The sequence below is a fragment of the Barbatula barbatula genome (genome assembly GCF_947034865.1).
Source record: "Barbatula barbatula genome assembly, chromosome: 6".
Classification (NCBI taxonomy): Eukaryota; Metazoa; Chordata; class Actinopteri; order Cypriniformes; family Nemacheilidae; genus Barbatula; species Barbatula barbatula.
The window spans coordinates 23,515,762-23,536,010 of NC_136765.1; the positions used below are offsets into that span (position 1 = coordinate 23,515,762).

A 20,249-nucleotide genomic window follows, 5' to 3' on the forward strand; every position below is an offset into this window, starting at 1 on the left:
GGAGTGTATGTGTGCTGTATCACAATGCTTTGTTAGATCTATGTAACAAACTTCCTTAAAGAAATGTAATAAGACCACTTTTACCTTGAGAGAGAAGACCATACAGTAAGTGTAAATGTGTTAATAAACATCTGATTCTTGTATTTACCTTAAGAACACCTAAAGGCTTAATAACACAACACATAATCCTCGAATCAATACATGAAGTATGATATAAAATAAAAGCAAGATAACTATAATGCATGTCACATTCAAGTTTTATTATTTATTAGATAATGTTTTCCAACTTCTTGGGTGGGTGCGTGCGTGCGCGCTCGCGTGTCTGTGAATGCGCGTGCTCTCGTTATATGAAGCAAGCCAGTGCACGCTGCGCGCACACCTGATCAGATCTGAACACACTCGAATACGAATGTCTGAGTCCCGAAGGACGCAAGACTTCAACATCACGTCGGGATGAGATGAATTAACCACGAAAAACACAGAAGATGAAGAGTTTTCCTCTCAGCGAAAAGAATTAGCTTCATTTCTCGTTGTTTTTCCTCAGGTTAGTTACGAATTTCCTCGTGTTTGGTTCGTTCCTCCTCTGTGTCAGTCGTAAATATCACTATTATTCGTCTAAATCGAGTTTTATTTTGCGTTTATTTTAGTAGGAAGTGTTATATTTGTGTTGTTTTTTCCTGTCTGCTCGTTTTGGCTTAACGTTATGCTGAGCGGAACTAGCATTTAAACACCACGAAACACAACGTCTGTATACCGTTACGTTTTAATGGCATTAGACGTTTTGTATATTTGTATTATGTCTTTTATTTACGCGTGTTTGTCTGTTTAACTGCTTTAAAATTCGTATCTTTGGCTCTTAGTGTGGCAGACGTAACCTATGTGGTGGCGTTTATGTCAGTTAGCTTCAGTGCTAATGCGCATAGACGTAGCAATGTCACATTTATCTTTTGAGGTTTTTATATTTTCTACTTAAATATTTGTATTTTATTTTCGATACTGCGGTCGTAGGTGGTTTCATCTATCTTGTGTTGCACTTATGGTCACTTATGAATAACTTTGTTCGTTGCAGGGCCCTGTTCCTAATTTGGGTGGTTCTGTGTTTGCTGTGTTATTTACCTTGATTTAAATAAAGCTTGTTTTGTTTGTATATAGTGCATCTTTTAGTGAGTTTGAGTTTAAATGCAGACTTGCAATGGCGTGTGTATGGTTTAAAGGCAGGTCATTCAGTCGCGTTTAAAAGGATTTGGTGACATGTAATGGTTTTCAGATGTCTGATGCTAAAGATGATACTAATATTGAACACTTCTTGGGAGTTATTATAGGTTAATTGCGTTCCTGTCTTGTAATCCAAACATGTTGTGGTTAGCGTGTGTATCAGTTCACCAGAGAATACATGCAGTGTTGTTAAAGGACTGTAAAGGTGAATATGTTACTCAAGAAGCAATGAGAATATAAATATTTAACTAGTTGATTAGACATTTGAACTTTGCCCCTGCCCAAGGGAGTGATCGACTTGTATGGTTGTTAAAAAATGCATTTTTTGGTAGTGATTATACTTAATATTATGTAAACGGTGATTTGTGTTTGTTAGGATGTGCAGTTTATTCAGATGTTCTCGGAGGCGTTTTTGACCTGTGCCTGGGATGCATTTAACTGGTCACAATAGTAGGCTGATCAAAAAACTCTTGTTTTTCTGTAATGGGGGAAGTGGACAGAATTTGATTGCCTTTTACCTTTTATCTTTAACTTGTCTCATGCAGGAATGTTAGGTGATGAAATTTCCCCACCAGTTAATGGACATGTCCAGTTGTACCGGTGACACCAGGGGTGGGGGACAGATGCGGCCCTGCGGATGATGCGTTTTACTTTTAGTTTTGAAAAGCGGCAATTCGATATGTTTACATATCAAAATGTATTTTTTAACACATGGTTTTATTGGATATTTTCGGAAGTGATAATATTTATTACAATTTGAGCCCAGTTTTACGAGTCGGAACAGTTTTTCACATATTAAATATACACAAGTGTGAATATAATCAACAAAGTCAAAAACAGAAAATAAGAAAACTGAAGCAAAATGAGGTCTTTATTAATCTGAAGAGGAAATTGCTTAAATTAATGGTGGGTTCAACATCTCTCATCATAAAAACACATAACTATAAAAAAGCATAATGACATATTATTATATTAAACCGAGACCTTACAAAATGAATAATCACAGCACACATCAAGCAAACGATAAATAAGAAACGAAAATAATTTTTTTTACGTGAGATAAGTTGCCTATATAAACAAAACTAGTAATCACGGCACACACTGTGCAACAAATAAATAAATAAGACGAAATGAAAAACGTTTATGCTAAATAAATGAAGTACCGGCTTTTTAAAACAAGAACAAAAAGAGAATTAAAACTTAACCGGCCCTTGATGACAGTGGTTACGTATTCTACTACATGTTCTTTGACAGAGAAAAGCCTCCACCCTCGTTTTGTCAGTCACCTCGCATGAGGAATAAAATCTGACTCCTGCTGCTGATCTTTGCTGCGACACTTGTTCGGCTTACGCTGAGGGCAGGAGGCGTGTTCAGACGTGCAACTGTAGTTTGATCTTTAACAAAACTAAGTGATTTATTAAAATACAAATAAAAAATGACGGTGGGGGGCATTGCCGTGATGGACAAGTGATGTACTCGTTAGGTGGGTGGACACCATGTACAACCAGTGACACAGACTATTGCAACAAGCCTAGTCTCGTGTCATATCCATTTTAACCAGGTCTTGCATCCGGTCTAAGACTTTGTTAACTTACCTGTGGTTTTTTGTCAAATGATGTGGTGCCAAGGTAGTTTTGTCATCACTTTATGTTAATCATTGGTTAAGTTTTCCCCACAGATTTGAGATGTAATCCCTTTTTAGGATGTCTCTGCAGTCAGCTCGAAGATTTATGAGGTTGTCAAATATGAATTCCTTTAGTATTGATGGTAAAAAATGACATATTTTAACATATTCTACATTTGGCAGAACAAGACTTGTGCCAGCTTCCCCTGAAGGTGCTTTCCTCTCCTTATTTATTGAAGCAAGAACATTACAGAGTTTTAAGAAGTTAAATTAACGCTCTGTAAATAACTGCTGGCACAGTTCTGCCCGGACCACCTGTTTGGACTCAATAAGCCATCCAGGTCTTGGAAGGAAAGTCTGTCAACTGGACTGCTTACACAGCTTAAGAAAACCTGTTTGGCCACTCTGCCTGGAGTCATGAGGCAGAGTTAAAGGGAAGGAAGGTGTACCTTACCTCACTCCACAAACCACGGAGAGCTTTTATACAAACCTTTGCAGGAGACAATGATCCGGCAGGTTCAGACAAGCTTTTGTTTCATTCATAGGCAGGTCTGCAGTATGTGGTTTCCATTACCCTCTCTAAAATTGGGTTTAAGTGTTTTTCATCAAGCTGACATGCTTTGAAGCTTTGTGTGGCAAAATGTTGTGGCGTGTTTGAAACTAGGCATTATTCTGGGAGCATGTGAAATGCAAAGCCTTTATTTTCCGCAGTTAATAATGCAACACGTTCTTTTGTTTTAATTTGACGTTGTGTAGTGTGTGTGTGTTAGCCCAAAAACACCAGCTCCTACCGGGATGCCTATGTTCTTGTCTGCAAATACGACTTCGTTCTTAGTAGGAATCGACAGACTTCAAAGTCTAGATGGCACACCTTCTGTTTGTGAGATCATAAGGCTGTGTTTGTATGTCTACTCATCACAGACGTTTATGACACTGGGTGAGAGAGAGACTGAAAATTTGACCTAGAAAGCAAATTGCACAAGGTGTGTTCGACGCATCAAGTTTCAGCTGGGGATGTTTAAAGAGGCCTGGTTTTGTCTGAGGTCATGACGTGGACCTCATCTATAATTGGGTCTTTCTATTGACGCCACTTGTCTTGGGTGGTTTGGTCAGGGTGGGCTTCTTTTAATATGCTTGTTGACCTGGGCCAACTATTCCTAGTACGGTGTCAAAGTTGTGGGATAGTATTTGGCAACACTGTCATATACACATGCACACTCCCCTCGCACAACAAGCTATCCTTGTACAGCCCCTCATAGGGCAATTACAAAGCAAGTGTGAACTTCTGTCGAGATGTGAAATTCAGAACTGGGGTTGTTGATGTAGCCGCCTTTGTTAAATGATACCTTCATTAGGGACTTTGGGAAATATTGATTTGTCCATGTTGTTACCTTATTGAACTACTGTTGACCTCTTTAAAGAGCATTTAAATGTGTTGAGTGGTTATATTACTGGTTTGTTGTTGCAACATGAGATAAAGATTTTCTGAAATCACATGCAAACATTGCATGGGTACACGGCTTTGTGTTTGAAAGCTAAACATAACCTTTTTAAAAATTATGCAAAAAAACTATTTGCTTTTTATTGCTTACCATAGCCTTTTACCAAACATTAGAACTTTACTAACTTTATATCTAGACAAACAAAACAACAGAAGTTCGAGATAATCACACGCTTGTTTGTGACCCAGGAACTTGCAAGCAGGCATCTTTAGAACACAAGTTATTGCACAATGACTCCGTAGCCAAACCATGGTTCACTTAGGGGAAGGAAGTCCTTGGATTTGAAAGAGGCCGGAGTCAAATATAAAATCACATTCTGTCTGTATGCCAAGTGCATTGAAAATGCCTGGGTTGAAACGAGAAAACCACATTGTTACTTGCATGTTTCTGAGGAAGGGAATTTAATCTGAAGAACCTGGAGGAAGTGAACCTCTGTGAACTGTAGTGTTCTGAGGAAGGCTAACATTTAGATAAACATAAGATCAAAATCATCTTTCACCTTCACCACAACATGCACTCAAGTTGAAATGAGGCCCACACTATTATGTTAAATATGATGGTCCATACATCTGCTTGCTTGCTTCAAAACAAGTAATAGATGTATCCTTTTGTATAAGAGGTAACATGGTCTGTGTAACACATTTGTTTGCATTTGTGGTGTTACCTAGAACTTCGAGTAGAAGCTTAAAGGTATACTTTACGATCAAATAAAAATTTGCCCTTGTTTTAACTGAACGTGGTTTTCTTCCTGAAGAATAATGCAGTTGGAGTTATACCACCACATTCATTACCCAGTCATTTTACTTTCAAGCGTTAGAATGGGAATTGTATGGGTGTTGACGTTTTGAAGCTGCAAAAAGTGCATCCGTCGATCAAAGAGCTGCTCGACATGGCTCTGTGATCTTAACAAAGGTCTTCTGAAGCAAATCGATGTGTTTGTTTAAGAGCAATATCCATATTTATAGTGCTATTAACGTTGATGTCTAGCTTCCACAGGCGTTTTGTAAGTTCCTGTGACGAACTCAGCATTTTTCATTTGTTCGAATAGGATAACGTCTACTCTGGTGGGAGCTTTTGTCACCATCATTTGCCGAAAGAAAAGATCAGGTTTACACGCATTCGAGAGATTACAGAAGCTAGACATTAACTTTAATAACACTGTCAATATGGATATTTCTCTTAAACAAATGTATCGATTCGCTTCAGAAGACCTTTGTTAAGACCACAGAGCCGTGTCGAGCAGAGGGCTGTTCCATAAAACAAGATTAAGATATAAACAAGGCTTATTGTTCACCGAGATCTAAAGTATAGACATGTATACAGACACATTATTCTGAATTGTAGATTGGTTATCAAGAACTCTGTTTTATTGACAAATCTTATACTCGCAGGGTTTGTAACCTAAGACATTACACAGCACTGTATTGTAATACATTTATAAAAATAAAGTAGGTTTAACATTTTTGTACAAGATATTTTAATAACCCTTTCCCTTGCTTAACTGTTTGACTAAATTGTTGGTATTAGAATAAATGGTGGACCCCCAAGATGTAAGTGACATTGTTTATTCAATCCTGAAGTGACAGTCTTTTTTAGGCTATGGATAACAAATGTTGTGAACTAATCTTTTCTTGCACATACCTATCAGTTTTTCAGACCACATTCATCAGGAGCCACTGGGATAACTTTTGTGTTTCTTCTTCTATGGGGCTTAAGGAATTTTACTAACGAAATAATGATACCTACATTTCTGATGACCTAAGGATGATTAAACTAACAGCACACATGTGTCATTTAATTATAAATGCTTTAAAATGGACATTGAATCAGGCTGGTATAGTGGAATCATTTCTTGGACAATTAGCACTCATCTTTCATCAATTTTGACAAAATTATTACAAAGACATATCTGTTATGTTACCAGGCATGCAACCCATGTAGAAAACATAAATTTAAAATGTTTAATGCGCAAAAATTGTTAATTTAGACGTCTTAAAGATTGAATAAAGATACATTATTATAATCATTACATTTTCTCTCACTCGTAACTCTTTCAACATTGTAAGACATCTCTGTTTGCTAGGGAAGCTAAAAAAAGAATTGTTTGTATTGCGAGAGGTGTGTGTGGTTCTTTGATTTACGGGCTTGAGTCTTTTTACACGTTCAGAGATCTGGAAAGCTCTATAAACGCTCTTGTAGCTGCTGATCTGTTTTAGATGGCCTGGAAAGGACATTGTGCAAGTTTAACAGGCACCCCACCCCTACTTTTGAACCGGAGCCATTGTTTTTGGAGATCTTGAGCAATTTCAGGTATATTGTAGGAAATGGTAAGGACTTTTAAACGACTCTGTGTGTGTTGTGCGCAGTTATGTGTAGACCTATTGTCTGCATCTATTTGTCTAGCTTATTTGTTTTCCTTACGTCATAGGATACAAAAGTACATACTGGTGGGTATGGAGCAGTCACCTCCCGTATGATTTTTGGGCTTCGTCCCATTTTTAAAGTAGTGGTGCGACACTATTGATTATCTTTGCCATTTATAGGCATGCAGGGATCTTGAATTGTCCAATGGCTCCTTATCATACTTGCATTAATTTCCTCCGACAGGCCCACACGTGCTTGTTAGAATAGCCTGCATGACCTGACCAATCACAGCTGCTTAGATGAAATTCTGGAGGGTGTCAGTCAGACAAATAAAACCATGTGCTGTTCTAGGACGGATACTGTGTACATATTACCCTTTATAACGGAACACTGTGTGAATGTTGGAGCAAAGGAATTTACAATGGAATGAGTGCAGATTTGCTTGGATGCATGCGAGTAGTTTTTAACATAACTGCGTAAGAAGAATGAATCTATAGTGATTTTGGTGTCGATTGTGGATCCGCCTCGGGAACAGCATGAGCATGCCAGAACTTTGAGCGGATGGATAAGAATGAGGTTGGACGGTGGAGCAAAAGGAAATTAAGTTTATCTCGGCTTCATTTCGGTATCTATGTTGAGAGACCATGTAATCTTGTCCTTGCTAGTGAGCTCAGCCAGTGTCCGTTTTGTTAGCCAGTGTTTCTGTTAGAGCTTATGAATGGGACGCCAGGAAACCGTTCCAAAATCTTTTTGCGAGCTTATCTGGTTTTCATGGTTGATGCACTCTTTTGAGAACAAACTGCTTGGCTGCTTTTCCAGCCCCTGAAGAGACAATAGACATGATATTCAGAGCCATATGTTTTGTTTAGCTTTTTTCCCAAATCTTGCTATTTTGTATTTTAATCATTAGAGATGTAGATCATTTTTAATATAGTTCAATATAAGTCCTGATGTATCTTTTACAGGTTTATTTTGGTATCACAACATTATATTTTTGTGGAAAGGGTTGGATATAGTTATAGAAGCTGTTTTTTGCATAACATCATGCGTATTCTCTGGACAAATTTTAACTGTGACCCAGTTTGTTTGAGGTTCAGGTTTTTTATGCCTCTTCTCATCAATGCTCTCTGTCTTTTATCTGGGTTACTGGGTCTCTTATGATAAAGCCTGGTTATTTTTAAACTGCACCCCGCCTGCTTTTGCTGCATACTGCATTGGCCGTTGCAATAATTTTTTTAGCATGAAATACAGACTTATCCAATCTAGCCATAACCATTCATCTTGCTGAAAGTCATTTTTATGTACCCACTGCCTTGATTTTAGATTTTAAGTTTTTGCATTTATTTTGCAGCCGCTGTTTCTCAATGTTTAATTACAAATATAGTTGAATACTACAGAAAAACGTTTGTCAATTTCTTTCATTAATGTTGTTTTGCAGTGTGACCGGAGTCTTGATCTCTTCTGTTAGGAGACATCGCTCGCACTGGAGGAAGGAACCTAATGCCTCAGAAATGTGAAACTATCAGTTACTTCAACCCCACCCCTTACCGGGAACCACGGTTTCGAGCCTCAGTCTGGAGGTAATTGCTACTTTGTGCGCTAAATTCTATAGACCACTTTGCAAGATGTAAACACTGGTCCTGAAGAACTTTTTTGATTGGTTAGTTGCATTTCGTTCAAACGTTTTGTTGTGTTTTAGAAACTGAAACCGGAAGTACTTCTAGACAAAGATATTATTATTAACAAGATGCACCACTGTCGTTACAATGAATGGGGACCCATGCAATGCTCGATATGGCTCTAGCGAAGGAAGTCCCGCCTTCCAGTAAAACCAGTCAGTAAAGACAGGCAATTCACTGCGTTGGGGCTCTCGTGAGGAACTTGCCAGCCTGTGCGCAGACGCAGTAGATTAGGCGACCTCGAAGAAGGTGTTTTTAGTGCATTTTAAGCTAAGCAAACCAAAGTTATGATACAGTTCATGTCATGTTTCATTATTGACTGGGAAACCTATGGCGTCTGTTTTAGTTTGATCCATATGGGTTGTGTCACTAAATTTCCTAAAAAACAGACTCCTGTTTCATCTGTTCTATGAATGTAGAGGCCACAACAACAAATCATCTAGTTACAACAGGATTTTAAAATAAGTAATTCTAAAGGATTTAATGAAATTGCACCAACTTGCATTAGAGCAATGTGCTAGCTATAAACACCTACACTTTGATCCATGGTGCGCAGACAAGTAACATAGGTTATGGTTCAGTTTGTGTAATTTCCTGAATCCTAATTTCATCTCATGTCCTTTCTTTTATTTATATAGTTCAGGACTTCAGTCAAACCTTTTTTACTAGGAGCACTGTAGCCCCTGACTGAAATCTTTAGGAGCGCAAGCAGAACATTTAGGGGCACACCTTAAATGTAATCACATGGCAATGTAATTATTGACATTTTCCCCAAAATAGCTGTATTAATGACAAAACCTTTAATAGACTCTACTCACAGAAATGACAATGTTATTTTCATTTCAGAGGGATTTATTGTCTATTAACACACACACTTTTCATCATGTTCACAACACAATGTAAAGATAGGGCTACAATAATCCGTCACAGCAAACAGCGAATTGTACTAATGTTCTCACGTTGTGTCTGTAAACTTGTCAATGATGAGCTGAACTGTGATATTTCTTGATATCGGCGCGTAAGTCAGTCACCCAGCACAGCTCCAGACTCTCCCCTTTTCACACATGTAGGCCCACACTGGTGGGCTCGCGATCTACTCGTCTTTTCACATGAGAGAGAACAACTAGAAAATATCTATGGGCATCTTGTTTAAGATGTGTGAAGTGGGTGGATACGTGAATAAGCCATTTTGTATGCGTTTTAGTAAGGTTGTGTTGCCATCTTGTCTATAATTACTCCTCCTTTGTTTTGTATGTCTCTAAGCTATGACTACATGAACTATAGGTTGTGGCAACACATGGAGACGTGTGGAGACTTGGATGCTCTGTCACTGCTCCATTTATTTCGTAACTCTGAAGTCTACTTTGCTTTACGAGGAACACATAGTTGTGACCTCATCATTTTTTTCACTGTGTTGGACAGGTTCTCTAATAGATGAAATCATGAGCGTTTACAAGAAGGGGAGCAAAAATCTTCTGTTAACAGAGGCATTGTGCTCTTTGTAAGTCCCTTTGGATAGAAGCATCTGCTAAATTACTAAATGTAAATTTCCGTTTAAGCTCACCTCATGTTTTGACATTTACCCCCTTGTATTGCTTTTTTCTTGTGGGTATTTACACAGTGATGTTATGTTTTTTTGCCTTTAAACTATCATTGACTCGAAGTGTGCTCTGGCACACGGTCTTAAGGAAAGTTTGAGTTGTGGGTGCATTGAGGGTGAAGGCTGGGAGGGGGCTGTGTGTTTTTGCCAGGTTGTGTAATGGGTAAAAATCAGTATTTGAGCGCCAGATACAAGCTGGCATGTCTCCATGGTAATCATACTCAGGTCCAGAAATGTGTTCTGCGAACTGGGAGGTTCTTGAGACATTGTGGAGCAATATTTGCTTCGCTTGCTTTTGTTTTTCTTCCATTCAGTCAATATACAAATTGGTGTCTGGTCGAATTGAATGCGTAATTTATCGTTTTGTGAATAAAAAATATAGAGAAGAAAATCAAGCACAATTGGCTCCAAATCTGTTGGCTTCTGTTTTCAATGCTGACATTTTCAAACGCATTACAGTACTTTTTTTTTCTTTTCCGTGTCAGCTAGATGACCAACTGCTGAATTTAAAAGCCCCTGATTCAAAAGAATCTCAAGTTTGAGATTTTTTTTAATGCTGAAACTTGGCAAGAACAGGAAGTTCAAGGCCGGGTTGTGCCAGGAAATGTTAGTGTGCCCACTATTCAAAGCTACTGTTAACTTGGATAAAATGTGGCGCCACATAAAAGGCAAGACGTTAGTTCAACCAAATAATTCTGAATCTTACAGATTGGCCTCTCCCACTGTTTGACACATAAGAACGTTTACACCGAAGAAAAGGTGCCAGGCTATGCAAACTTTCCAAGGACACACCAAATGGTATTCGCACTGCTCAATGGACATGCCACTTTCAATGTTTGCAAATAAATTGTCCAATAAATGGCTGCAGCCAACACACCCTGCCTACCTTTTTGAGCAAGCCAGATTGCCTCCTACTCATGGCTCAGCTCCGAAATAGCTGTGCACACTCTGAATGCCAACCCAGGTTAAGTCATGTGAGAATCCTTCTACCCCATTATCAGGTCTGAGTCAGCCGTTGAAGAATACCTTATAAGCACTTATGTCTGTGAGGGTTCATGCCTGCTGCGGTTTGTGGTGCTGCAGGGTTGTTTGTGGGACAGCTGGGTCAGTGTCAGCTGAGTGCTTGTGTAAGTTCCCAGCTGTGTCTGGACCTGGGTGGCTCTATTCCCATTATGTCAGCCTAAGGGCAGGAGGGAACAGCTACCCCTTGTGCTAACTATGAAACGTTTTCTGCCTGAGAAGATTTTTTGCCATCCTGCACACTATCTAGCAAACTAGGTCACCTGACCCATATGCATTCTCAAGGATCGCTGATTGTCACTAGTAAATATATGTACCAGATTTATCTCTAAATTCTTTTTAGGTCAACAAAGACCTAAAAAGGATAGTAGTATGTTTCAACTGATATGCAAATAAATGGAATTATTTTAATGGAATTGAATTTTTGAAATGGAATTGTTGTTCTATTGTCCTCATCTTCAGCGACTTAAAAATTAAAACGTTAATGTTCTCTTTGTGACACTTGGTGAGTTAAGTGGCACACGTTGGACTCATTACGTTCTTTTTTTTTTGTGTGTGTGTTTTGCTCAGGTTTGCCACCATGCACCTTAAGCCGTACCCCAAACCACAAGATAAAGAGATACATCGGGAGTCTGTGCACGATGCAACACGATGCCTCCATGCCGACCAGCAGGGAGTGCTTAGGAAAGAGTGGGGCGTTCGTCAGGCCTGCAGCCTCATGAGCTCGCCTGGCAACGGCACAACCAACCGGTGCCCCCTCAGCATCATCTCCACCAATACCCTACGATGTAGCACCAACATTGGGAGCAACACACCAACTAGAGTAAGTGGCACCCGCAAGACCAAAGCACCGCCTGTCACAACATTTACCAGCACTTTAGTTCTGCTCTCATCTCCGAATGGTTTGGAGAATGGAGACTCGCTTAGGATCTACCAGGAGGAGGATGCAGAGGGATCTTTGGACATATGGGCTGTCATTAAACCCGGAAATACGAAAGAGAAAGTTGCTCTTTTTGCAGAACAGAAGTGTGGTAGTACTTGTGGTGGTGGTGGTGGTATTGACAACACATCTGAACAAGAAGCCATTGCCCCAGAGCTGCGGACTGTTTCTTTGAAAAACAAAAGCTGCTGGGAGGGGGGTGACTGGTGTGTGGCCAAGCGCAGGAGACGGTCTGGAAACCCAGAGAAGCCTAAAAGCGTGGAATCTCCAGCTCCAAAACCTGATACGCAAAGAATATCTCAAAGCGAGGTCCCCAGCGAGAACATCGATCCTTGCAAAGTAATGTCAGAGGAAGAGGAGTCTGAAAAGACCATCTCTGTTGTGGAGATGGTGGCATACCTGGAACAAAGAGCAAACGACCAGCAGGTGAGCTCCAAACCCCAATCCTTATGCAGCACCAGCACCATTACTCTATCAAAAGCCATCCAGCAGTCCAAGGACTCGGAACAACCAGAGATCCAAGAGGAGGAAGGAGAATCTGTGCGGGTTCTGGATATGGTGGCCAAGCTGGAGTCTCAGTGCCTGAGCAGGCAAGGCATCAGAGAAGGTGGAGATCTGTCTCGAAACAACAGCTTAAGGAGGAAGGTGGGTCGTGTGCTTTTGGCGGGGTCACAACCGTTTTCATTGCCTTCACATTCAGTATCATCTACTGCTCCTCAGGAAAGGACAGTTCACAGTGAACAACAAGAACTGGGTAGTGTTTTGGACAAGCTAACTTCCCCATCCCTCGAGTTGGCAACAACAGAGGGCTCGCAGTGTAATCTTACCACCACAAACCTCCATCGTGAAGATGGTTCTTGTATGACAGGACAGCAGTGTATCCCAGAGGTCAAGATTGTCGAGTCCTCAACAAGGCATGCCAGCTTATGTGGCAGTGAAGAACCACAACCGGGCATTTTGTTTTTTGCCCAACGTCTGAAAGACCAACATAAGTCCTCCTCACCAGAATACACACCTCAAAACAAAGAACTTAATGACGGTAAGCCTTCTGTGGAGACTTCATTGTCATTCAGAGAAGAGAGTACCGATGGACATGATGCTGAACAAAACCATCACAATGTTGAGACTGAAACAACAAGCGTGGTTGGCCGGGAGTCTGTTGCTTTTCCTTTACGCCGCCTAGTGTCTCACGAATTCCTTGAAACTCGCTTCAAGATCAAGCTGCTTTTGGAGCCCCAGCAGTACATGTTTTTCCTACCCCACCACATCATCGTAAAGATCTTCTGCTTGCTGCCTACTGAAAGCCTGGCTGCCCTCAAGTGCACATGCCATTACTTCCAATTCATCATTGAGAGTTACGGCATACGGCCTGCGGATTCTCGTTGGGTGAGCGATCCCCGCTACAAGGATGATCCCTGCAAGCAGTGCAAGAAGCACTACGATCGAGGTGACGTTTCGCTCTGCCGCTGGCATCACAAGCCCTACTGCCAGGCACTTCCCTATGGCCCGGGTTATTGGATGTGCTGCCGGGGCGCTCACAAAGACACGCCTGGTTGTAACGTGGGACTCCACGATAACCGCTGGGTTCCTGCCTTTCATAGCATCAACATGCCGATTTACAAGAAAAGTAGGGACACTGACGAAGACTCATAGTGTGCCAGGAGGCAAATGCTTTTTGTTTCTGAGGCCTGTGTGTTATTGGTGTGAATGAGCTGTGTGTTTCTGTGCCTGTGTGTTGCCAATGAGCATGTGCGCTTTTTTGTTATTGTGTAGTGCTTAAAACCAGGTTGCTAAAAAGAAATTGCTGGATCTCTGTACTTTTCCGCCAACCGATCACCAACTCCCCTAATGGATACCTTCCTCAGGTCCTTGATGTTTGTCTGCACTTTAACCCTTAAAGACTGAATTTTGCAGAGTTCTATCTGGGTACCGCTTGATGACATTATTTTGAATAAGCATTAACGACTAACTTATTTTCTGGTAACATCTGAAGAACTTTTCAGTTCTTTATAATGCACCTCTGCTTTACTTTCTTGCACTGATCTAAACTTAGCCTGCAAAAATAAACCTTAATGAGCATTACAGTTGTATAGTTTCATACCTTATTCATTGGTGATGGGTAATCTCGTAGCAAGAATGCAATGAGTTGGAATAGTTGCTTCTGTTCCCCATCTCCCAAAACCATCTCATTACTGCTAACAAGTCCTGGGATGTTAGGGAGAGCAATGGCGTCATGACTTGTTGGGTTTGAGATTGTTCTGAGCCCAGATGTTTACATTTGTATTTTGTATATAGCACAGAATCCTATATATCATAACAGAATAATGAATGATGACGGACGTGTGACAGGAAATCTTAATGTGGGGATAAACGCCTTGTTCTTTTAATGCTAACGTGTATATAAATATCTATATGAAATGGTTGCTCTTATTTTACAGCGGGATGACCCCTGTGAGCAGGCAGCACATATTCTTCTCCAATTATAAGTGTTTGTCTAACTTGTATGATGTACTGTTTCTCGACGGGAAACATTTGATTGTGGGTATGAGAGTTTCTCCATCTTGACAGTGATTAACTGAACACCATCTGAAAAAAATGACAAATTTCGTTGCAATAATGTTTTCCAAAGTGTGTGTCAGATTTTTAAAGATTATTATTATTGGTAATGACATTGCTGTGCTCTGCCTGTTAAGGCATTTTACTTCAATAAAGTATATCTTGGAGAATTTCGCTGTAAAATTGCTGTGTTGGTTTTCTCTCTCTTTAAATCATTGTTTAATCCTTGTGCTTGGATTAACCAGATACATTTACCTTTCTATGGAATAAGTGGAGACTCTTATAAATTCATAGGTATTTTTATATATATATAAACCCTTGAGCAAGGTTTTTGGATCACTTAGTTGTGTATTTTGTCCACATTTTAGAATAATCATAAAACCATGGAATAACAGCACTGTAACTGTGGGAATTATTTTGCCGGTTTCACAAACAAGGCTTGAGGTATCTTAAATGTTTTAGGATCTGTCATTGCAAGTTATATTCAGTTAAGTTCTATTGATTTGTCTCAAGATTCACACTAAAATAGTTTTAACTGAGACAAGTTAAATTCCTTTAATAAAGTAGCTAAAGCCTAGTCCTGGTTTAAACTAAGCCCTGTCTGTGAAACCGGGCTAAAGGGTTCAAAATTAATAAACTGTTATATGTTCACATCTTCAAAGTAGTCACCCTTTGACTTCAGTTTGCAAAAGCATACCATCAATTCCATCATCCAGTTTTTGGAGGTCTCAACCTGGGAAGCTTTTTAAATCTATCCTGAATCTTGAAATGTTTCAATAACTTTTCTAATTCAACAAAATGTTCAAACATTGAGACGTTGTGAAACATTTAAAAGGATTTTTTCAGTTTTTGTGTACTAAATCTGGTTTTCAATTTCACATTTCATTTGCTGTTTAAATTAATTTCTGTCACGTAAAAGGAGACACTTATGGAAACTTAACTAAGGTGAATAATTCCATGATAAAATATATAAAAAACATCACCTTTCTCAACGTGCACCTTGTGAAAACAAAGTTTTGCCAAATGTTTGTTGCACACACAATTATACTTTCAATACATGTTGAAACGTTACATTATCAAGGAATATTGTCATGTAAGCCTTACTATTACTGTCTACTACTACGGTTAAAGGGATAGTTTTAATAGTTTTCGGTTTCAGTTAATCTGGAGATAAAGTTTTATAAACGACCTCATACATACAAAATTTATATCTTGGGGAAAAGTTTAGGAAAACTCTGTATTTTGCTTTGTTGTCAAGAGTGTACATTGGTTTTTATTATGTGTGGGTGGAGCCTGAATATGAATAAATCCTCTAGTTAATCTTTGTTCTTTAAAGCTAAATGGTGTTACATCACATAATAAATGACTGACAGCAGCAGGTTTTACAATGTATAACTGATTTAAAGTACAGATCTTTTTTTTACAAAAATTGGCCGACATGAAAACTGAATATACATGAGCGCTTGATGATTTCTACCCTTGTCTAAGAATTTATAATCTTTATGCTTCTTTTGCAGTTTCTTCCAAATGCAACTGGCGATATCACAACACATTTAAAACAAAAATGTCATTTATACATATAAATAATGCAAAACTGTCATTTATACATATGAATAATGCTTCATTTCTATTGTATATCAGAGAGGTTTTCAGTTTAATAACTGTGCGGATTTGCTAATACAAATACATGTTTACATGAAACAGACTTTCTTTAAAAAGTATGAATTTAGTTTCAACAACTAAAGATGGTGAAAAAATAAATAAAGGCAAAATCATTACAGGGCAGCACATGTAAAACAATGCCAGAGTATTCATGCCTGATACAGCATGTTGCATCTTAAAGAGAAGAGAGAAAAATGGCAATACACACCTTTTGAAAATGTATATAATCTAATAAAACAAAACACACCAATATTATGTTTCACTCTTTCAGTCCAGCAACATTTATACAGTAAGACTCTATGAAAAGCTGGTGAACAGGTGCAGTTTCACTCTTCCGTGAGAATTTACAATCCATCAGTCAGACGGCACAGATTCAAGTCTGTCCAACAATGCTTTCTACAATTGCGGTGAATATAACAAAAATAATATTTGGCAATGGGTGAAAGTTATGTAATGTCTGCAGTTAAATGTCAGCAACAGAAGAACAGAAATTTCATTTCTGCTTTGAAGACTTTATTACTAGCACACATGAGTTGCTTCTGAAGATCACATCCTTCCCTCTGGTTTCTACCACATATATGAGCAGTCAGGTGAACAAAAAATTCCCTTTGTCTGCATATGCAAGTTAAACAACGAGATGGGTTTAACCACCCCTTACATCAATCTGATCTCAGCGCTGACCAGTGTAGGTACGGAACCAAGACGTGACGGAAGCGGCCGCAGATGAGATCATTCCCCCAGCGTTGCCGACTGGCTGAGACGCCTGCATGGCGCTTTGGGAAAGATCCATAGGCTGAGATGGGATGTCACAGAAGCGGGGACTGGGAACAGTCTCCCAGTCCGTGCCCAAGTCTGTTTCTTCATCTGTCACCACCTCATCGCCGCTCTCCTCAGCAGGTCCGGCTGCTTCTGGTTCCACAAACTCCATTGATTCTTCTAAGTCTGCACTCACTTCAAAAGGCCCAGTTCTGTAAATTGGAATTGGCAGAATTGTGAAAGCGATGCTTTACTGATGAAATAGAGACAACATATATTTGGTTAAAATAGCTTTTCCAGACCCATACGGCCTTGAGCATGTCAGATGAAAAAGGTAAATATGGAAAAGGAATTTGTTTGGCACAACAAAGTAAACATGTAGTCTACAATTCAGAGAATTTATTTTACCTGCCGAGGTTCTTGTTTGCTGTAGACACTAAAAACATGATGTTCCTCAAAGTGTGGTGAGGATGAAGCAGCTCGCTGTCAACATTCTAAGGGTCGACATACACGTGAGATGTCATCAGAATATTCTCAGATCAAAACAGGCCGAATTCGGATTAATTCAAGAAAAGTTACCTGTGAGAAGCAGAGGTGCAGGATGTTGGTATTGAGTTTGTTTACGGCGCGGGTGAATCGAAATCTGGTCAGATTATCACCACAGAACTCGCTGTAGAGGAGACAAAACAGAACGAGTAAGATGTCAGATGTCCCTGGTCTTAAAACTCAACGTTGTGCCACATACTGAAGATTGCTCCCGCTTCAAAACTGTCACAGAGATAAACCACAAACACTGATGTCTCGACAGTTTACTTGAAGGGAATTAGAAAATAAACAGACGAAAGAGTTCATATGCTGCTATGACCTGTTGCACAACTTTTTCGGAAGGTTGACATCCAGAATATGAGACAGGATGTTGACGAGTTGTGTGGCATAGCAGAGGGCAGCACTGATGGTGTGGGCTGGGTTCATGTGATCCAGTTCTGAAACATTAATGAAATGTAAAATAAAGATGTTAACAAAAGCAAAACTTTACTATAAGATGGGTTTCATGTTAAGTAAATTTTGAAAAGTACATAAAGCATATTTCTGAATACATAAAAAAGTAGACTAAAGGTATGCATCCTTATTTTTAGTTTTAAAGAAGCATACGAATGGCACACTTGAATAAATCTATTTATTTGCAAGGATTTGTAATTTCTGAATCAACCGCTGCCATCCATTTCATTCTGTCAAAACCTACATTTTGAGAAATGACCGAGAGGTGACAGGCTGTATTTGCAGTACCTGGGCCCTGGTTTCCGCTCTTCTCTTCCACCCAGCCGTAATAGGCTGAGCAGTCTCCATTGCTGGGCAGTGTGACATGTGGCCCAGTGATGCTTATGCTGGTCTCTCCGTTTTGATCGTCCCAGATCCAGCGTCCCGAGTGGTATGTGGTTCGTCTGGCCTCTGCGAGTTCAGTAACGGTGCTGGAGGTCAGAGCAAGGTCGTACTCGGCCACAGCTGGATCCACTGGATCCCTTAATACAAAGAAATACTGTAAATATGATGTGTTGTGCTTTCTGTATGCTCATAATTCCTCTGACTCTGACCTGCTGCCCTGCTTCTCCTCCTGTATGTGAAAGACGTGTGTGGTGAGCTCCAGGATGTGCTCTCTCCGCACCTCGGCCAGGGCCTCCAGTCTTCCCTGCAGCTCTTTGGATCTCTTTTCCAGAAGCTCACCGAGCTTTTGGTTATGGCGCTTAATCTTATCTCTCTTCTCCTGGTGCCGACTGGCCCTACGCTGCAGTCTCTGACCTTCCTCTTGAGAACGCAACAACAGCTCCCTGCCTAAAAGGTAACAAGAAAAAACATAACTTGGTAAAGCGACACAGAATTCAGACACAAAAAATATTTCTTTATGGGATGAACCTGTGTGACAGTACGGACTCACCACTCTTCACTTCTTCATCGCCAGTGCAGATGGCCTCTTTCAGTTGCTGGATTTTCATCTTACATGACATGATTTTCCACCTCTATGTTGAACCAAAACCATTAAGGTCAAATGTCATTATCGATCATTTCAAATGTGGAGTGCTTAAACAAAACCCAGAACTTACCAGCTGATCAGCCTCAACTTTCTTGTCCATGGCTTCGATGACTCTAAGAAAGGAATAATCAATATTCTAATCATTTTATATACACGATCTCAAATCGTCCAACATAAGATATTAATATCACACCTCTGTTGTAGATTCTCTTTTTCAGTCTTCAGCTTCTTGAGTCTTTCAAGTTTTTCTGCGTACCTGTCACCAGAACATGATCATTTATTCATAAAAATGAATCATAATATATATAAGGGTGATATTACAGTAATATAGTATGCACTTTACAATTATTAAGAGAAAAACAGACTAACTAAACCACGTTGTTATATCAAGCCATGCATAACATTGCACAATATCTCTATTTCATACACGGTTAACATTTACTGAAGCTGCAAACTGTCAAAATAGCAATTTAATCTCATTTAAACACCTTTGGATGCATGTACACCCATGACTTTTATCAACATGACTCAGCTAAAGCTAACCAGTTCAACACACAAACATAAATGCTTTTATAATGTTTATTCATGCATTTATAAAAAAACTTAATCGCGTGGACGACACCTGCTTAAATAAAAGAAAAGGAAAGAAATGAAACTACTGACACAAAACGGCGATAGCGAAAACTACTAACAGTTTGACGGTTTGTTTACAAGTTAGCTTTAGCCTTTTAGCATCGCGAAGCTAACTACATTAGCAGTAAAACATCTGCACACTTCTCCTGAATTCTTCCGTCAAAGTACACGAAATCTCCGGCCTGGATGCATCGGGCACAGGTAAGTCTGCGTCGGGCTGTGTTACAGAGCGGACATCTCTCCACGGCTACAAACAGCCCTTCGGCATCATCCAGCGCCTCCACCATGACCGCGGCAGACGCGCCCGCACACGCCGTCCGAAGGTGCTGCCGAGGCGGCTGCGGCTGCACAGGTGCCCGGGCCTCTGATGCAGACTCCGGTTGTTCTTCACCAGGCCCAACGGCGCGGGATTCGGCAGCCACGGCACTAGCCATGATGACAGAGGCTCCGTCAGGATTCGAAGCCCATAAGAAACCCGCTCAAGTAGGTTTACATGGTCTGTGGTTTAAAATGTTAAAATAAACAGCCAGTACTTGTTGACTGGTGTGTCTGTGATGAAAGCTGGATATCCGGTGTATCACGTGACGTGTTGTTTGTGTATGTCACGTGGACTGGTGAAGTTCATTCTTAGGAAATAACATGCTTGCCATGTTTGTTACTGTTGCAAAT

General features: G+C 40.0%; 2 protein-coding genes across 2 annotated transcripts; one reads left to right on the top strand and one right to left on the bottom strand.

Moving 5' to 3' along the window:
• The first annotated feature begins 292 nt into the window (after positions 1-292).
• Positions 293-15,822, top strand: fbxo34 (F-box protein 34). Its single transcript, XM_079459418.1, has 3 exons — positions 293-544; positions 8,144-8,285; positions 11,575-15,822. The coding sequence occupies exons 2-3, from the start codon at positions 8,206-8,208 to the stop codon at positions 13,595-13,597; spliced, it is 2,103 nt and encodes a 700-aa protein (XP_079315544.1). The 5' UTR covers positions 293-544; positions 8,144-8,205; the 3' UTR covers positions 13,598-15,822.
• atg14 (autophagy related 14) lies at positions 15,727-20,188 on the bottom strand. The gene is made up of 10 exons (XM_079459419.1): positions 19,722-20,188; positions 19,141-19,203; positions 19,018-19,060; positions 18,852-18,933; positions 18,511-18,748; positions 18,206-18,438; positions 17,784-17,901; positions 17,498-17,588; positions 17,327-17,412; positions 15,727-17,130 (listed from the first exon to the last, which is right to left on the bottom strand). Exons 1-10 carry the CDS (start codon positions 20,012-20,014, stop codon positions 16,833-16,835), a joined length of 1,545 nt encoding a protein of 514 aa, XP_079315545.1. The 5' UTR covers positions 20,015-20,188; the 3' UTR covers positions 15,727-16,832.
• Positions 20,189-20,249: the final 61 nt, after the last annotated feature.

What these genes read in the sequence shown, in the direction of transcription:
- fbxo34 (XM_079459418.1), top strand. Translation starts at nt 8,206, where the DNA reads ATGCCTCAGAAATGTGAAACTATCAGTTACTTCAACCCCACCCCTTAC. An exon ending in TTTCGAGCCTCAGTCTGGAG is followed by an intron (nt 8,286 to 11,574) that starts GTAATTGCTACT and finishes TGTTTTGCTCAG; the next exon opens with GTTTGCCACCATGCACCTTA.
- atg14 (XM_079459419.1), bottom strand. Translation starts at nt 20,014, where the DNA reads ATGGCTAGTGCCGTGGCTGCCGAATCCCGCGCCGTTGGGCCTGGTGAA. An exon ending in AAGTTGAGGCTGATCAGCTG is followed by an intron (nt 18,934 to 19,017) that starts GTAAGTTCTGGG and finishes GGTTCAACATAG; the next exon opens with AGGTGGAAAATCATGTCATG. An exon ending in CGATGAAGAAGTGAAGAGTG is followed by an intron (nt 18,749 to 18,851) that starts GTGAGTCCGTAC and finishes GTTACCTTTTAG; the next exon opens with GCAGGGAGCTGTTGTTGCGT.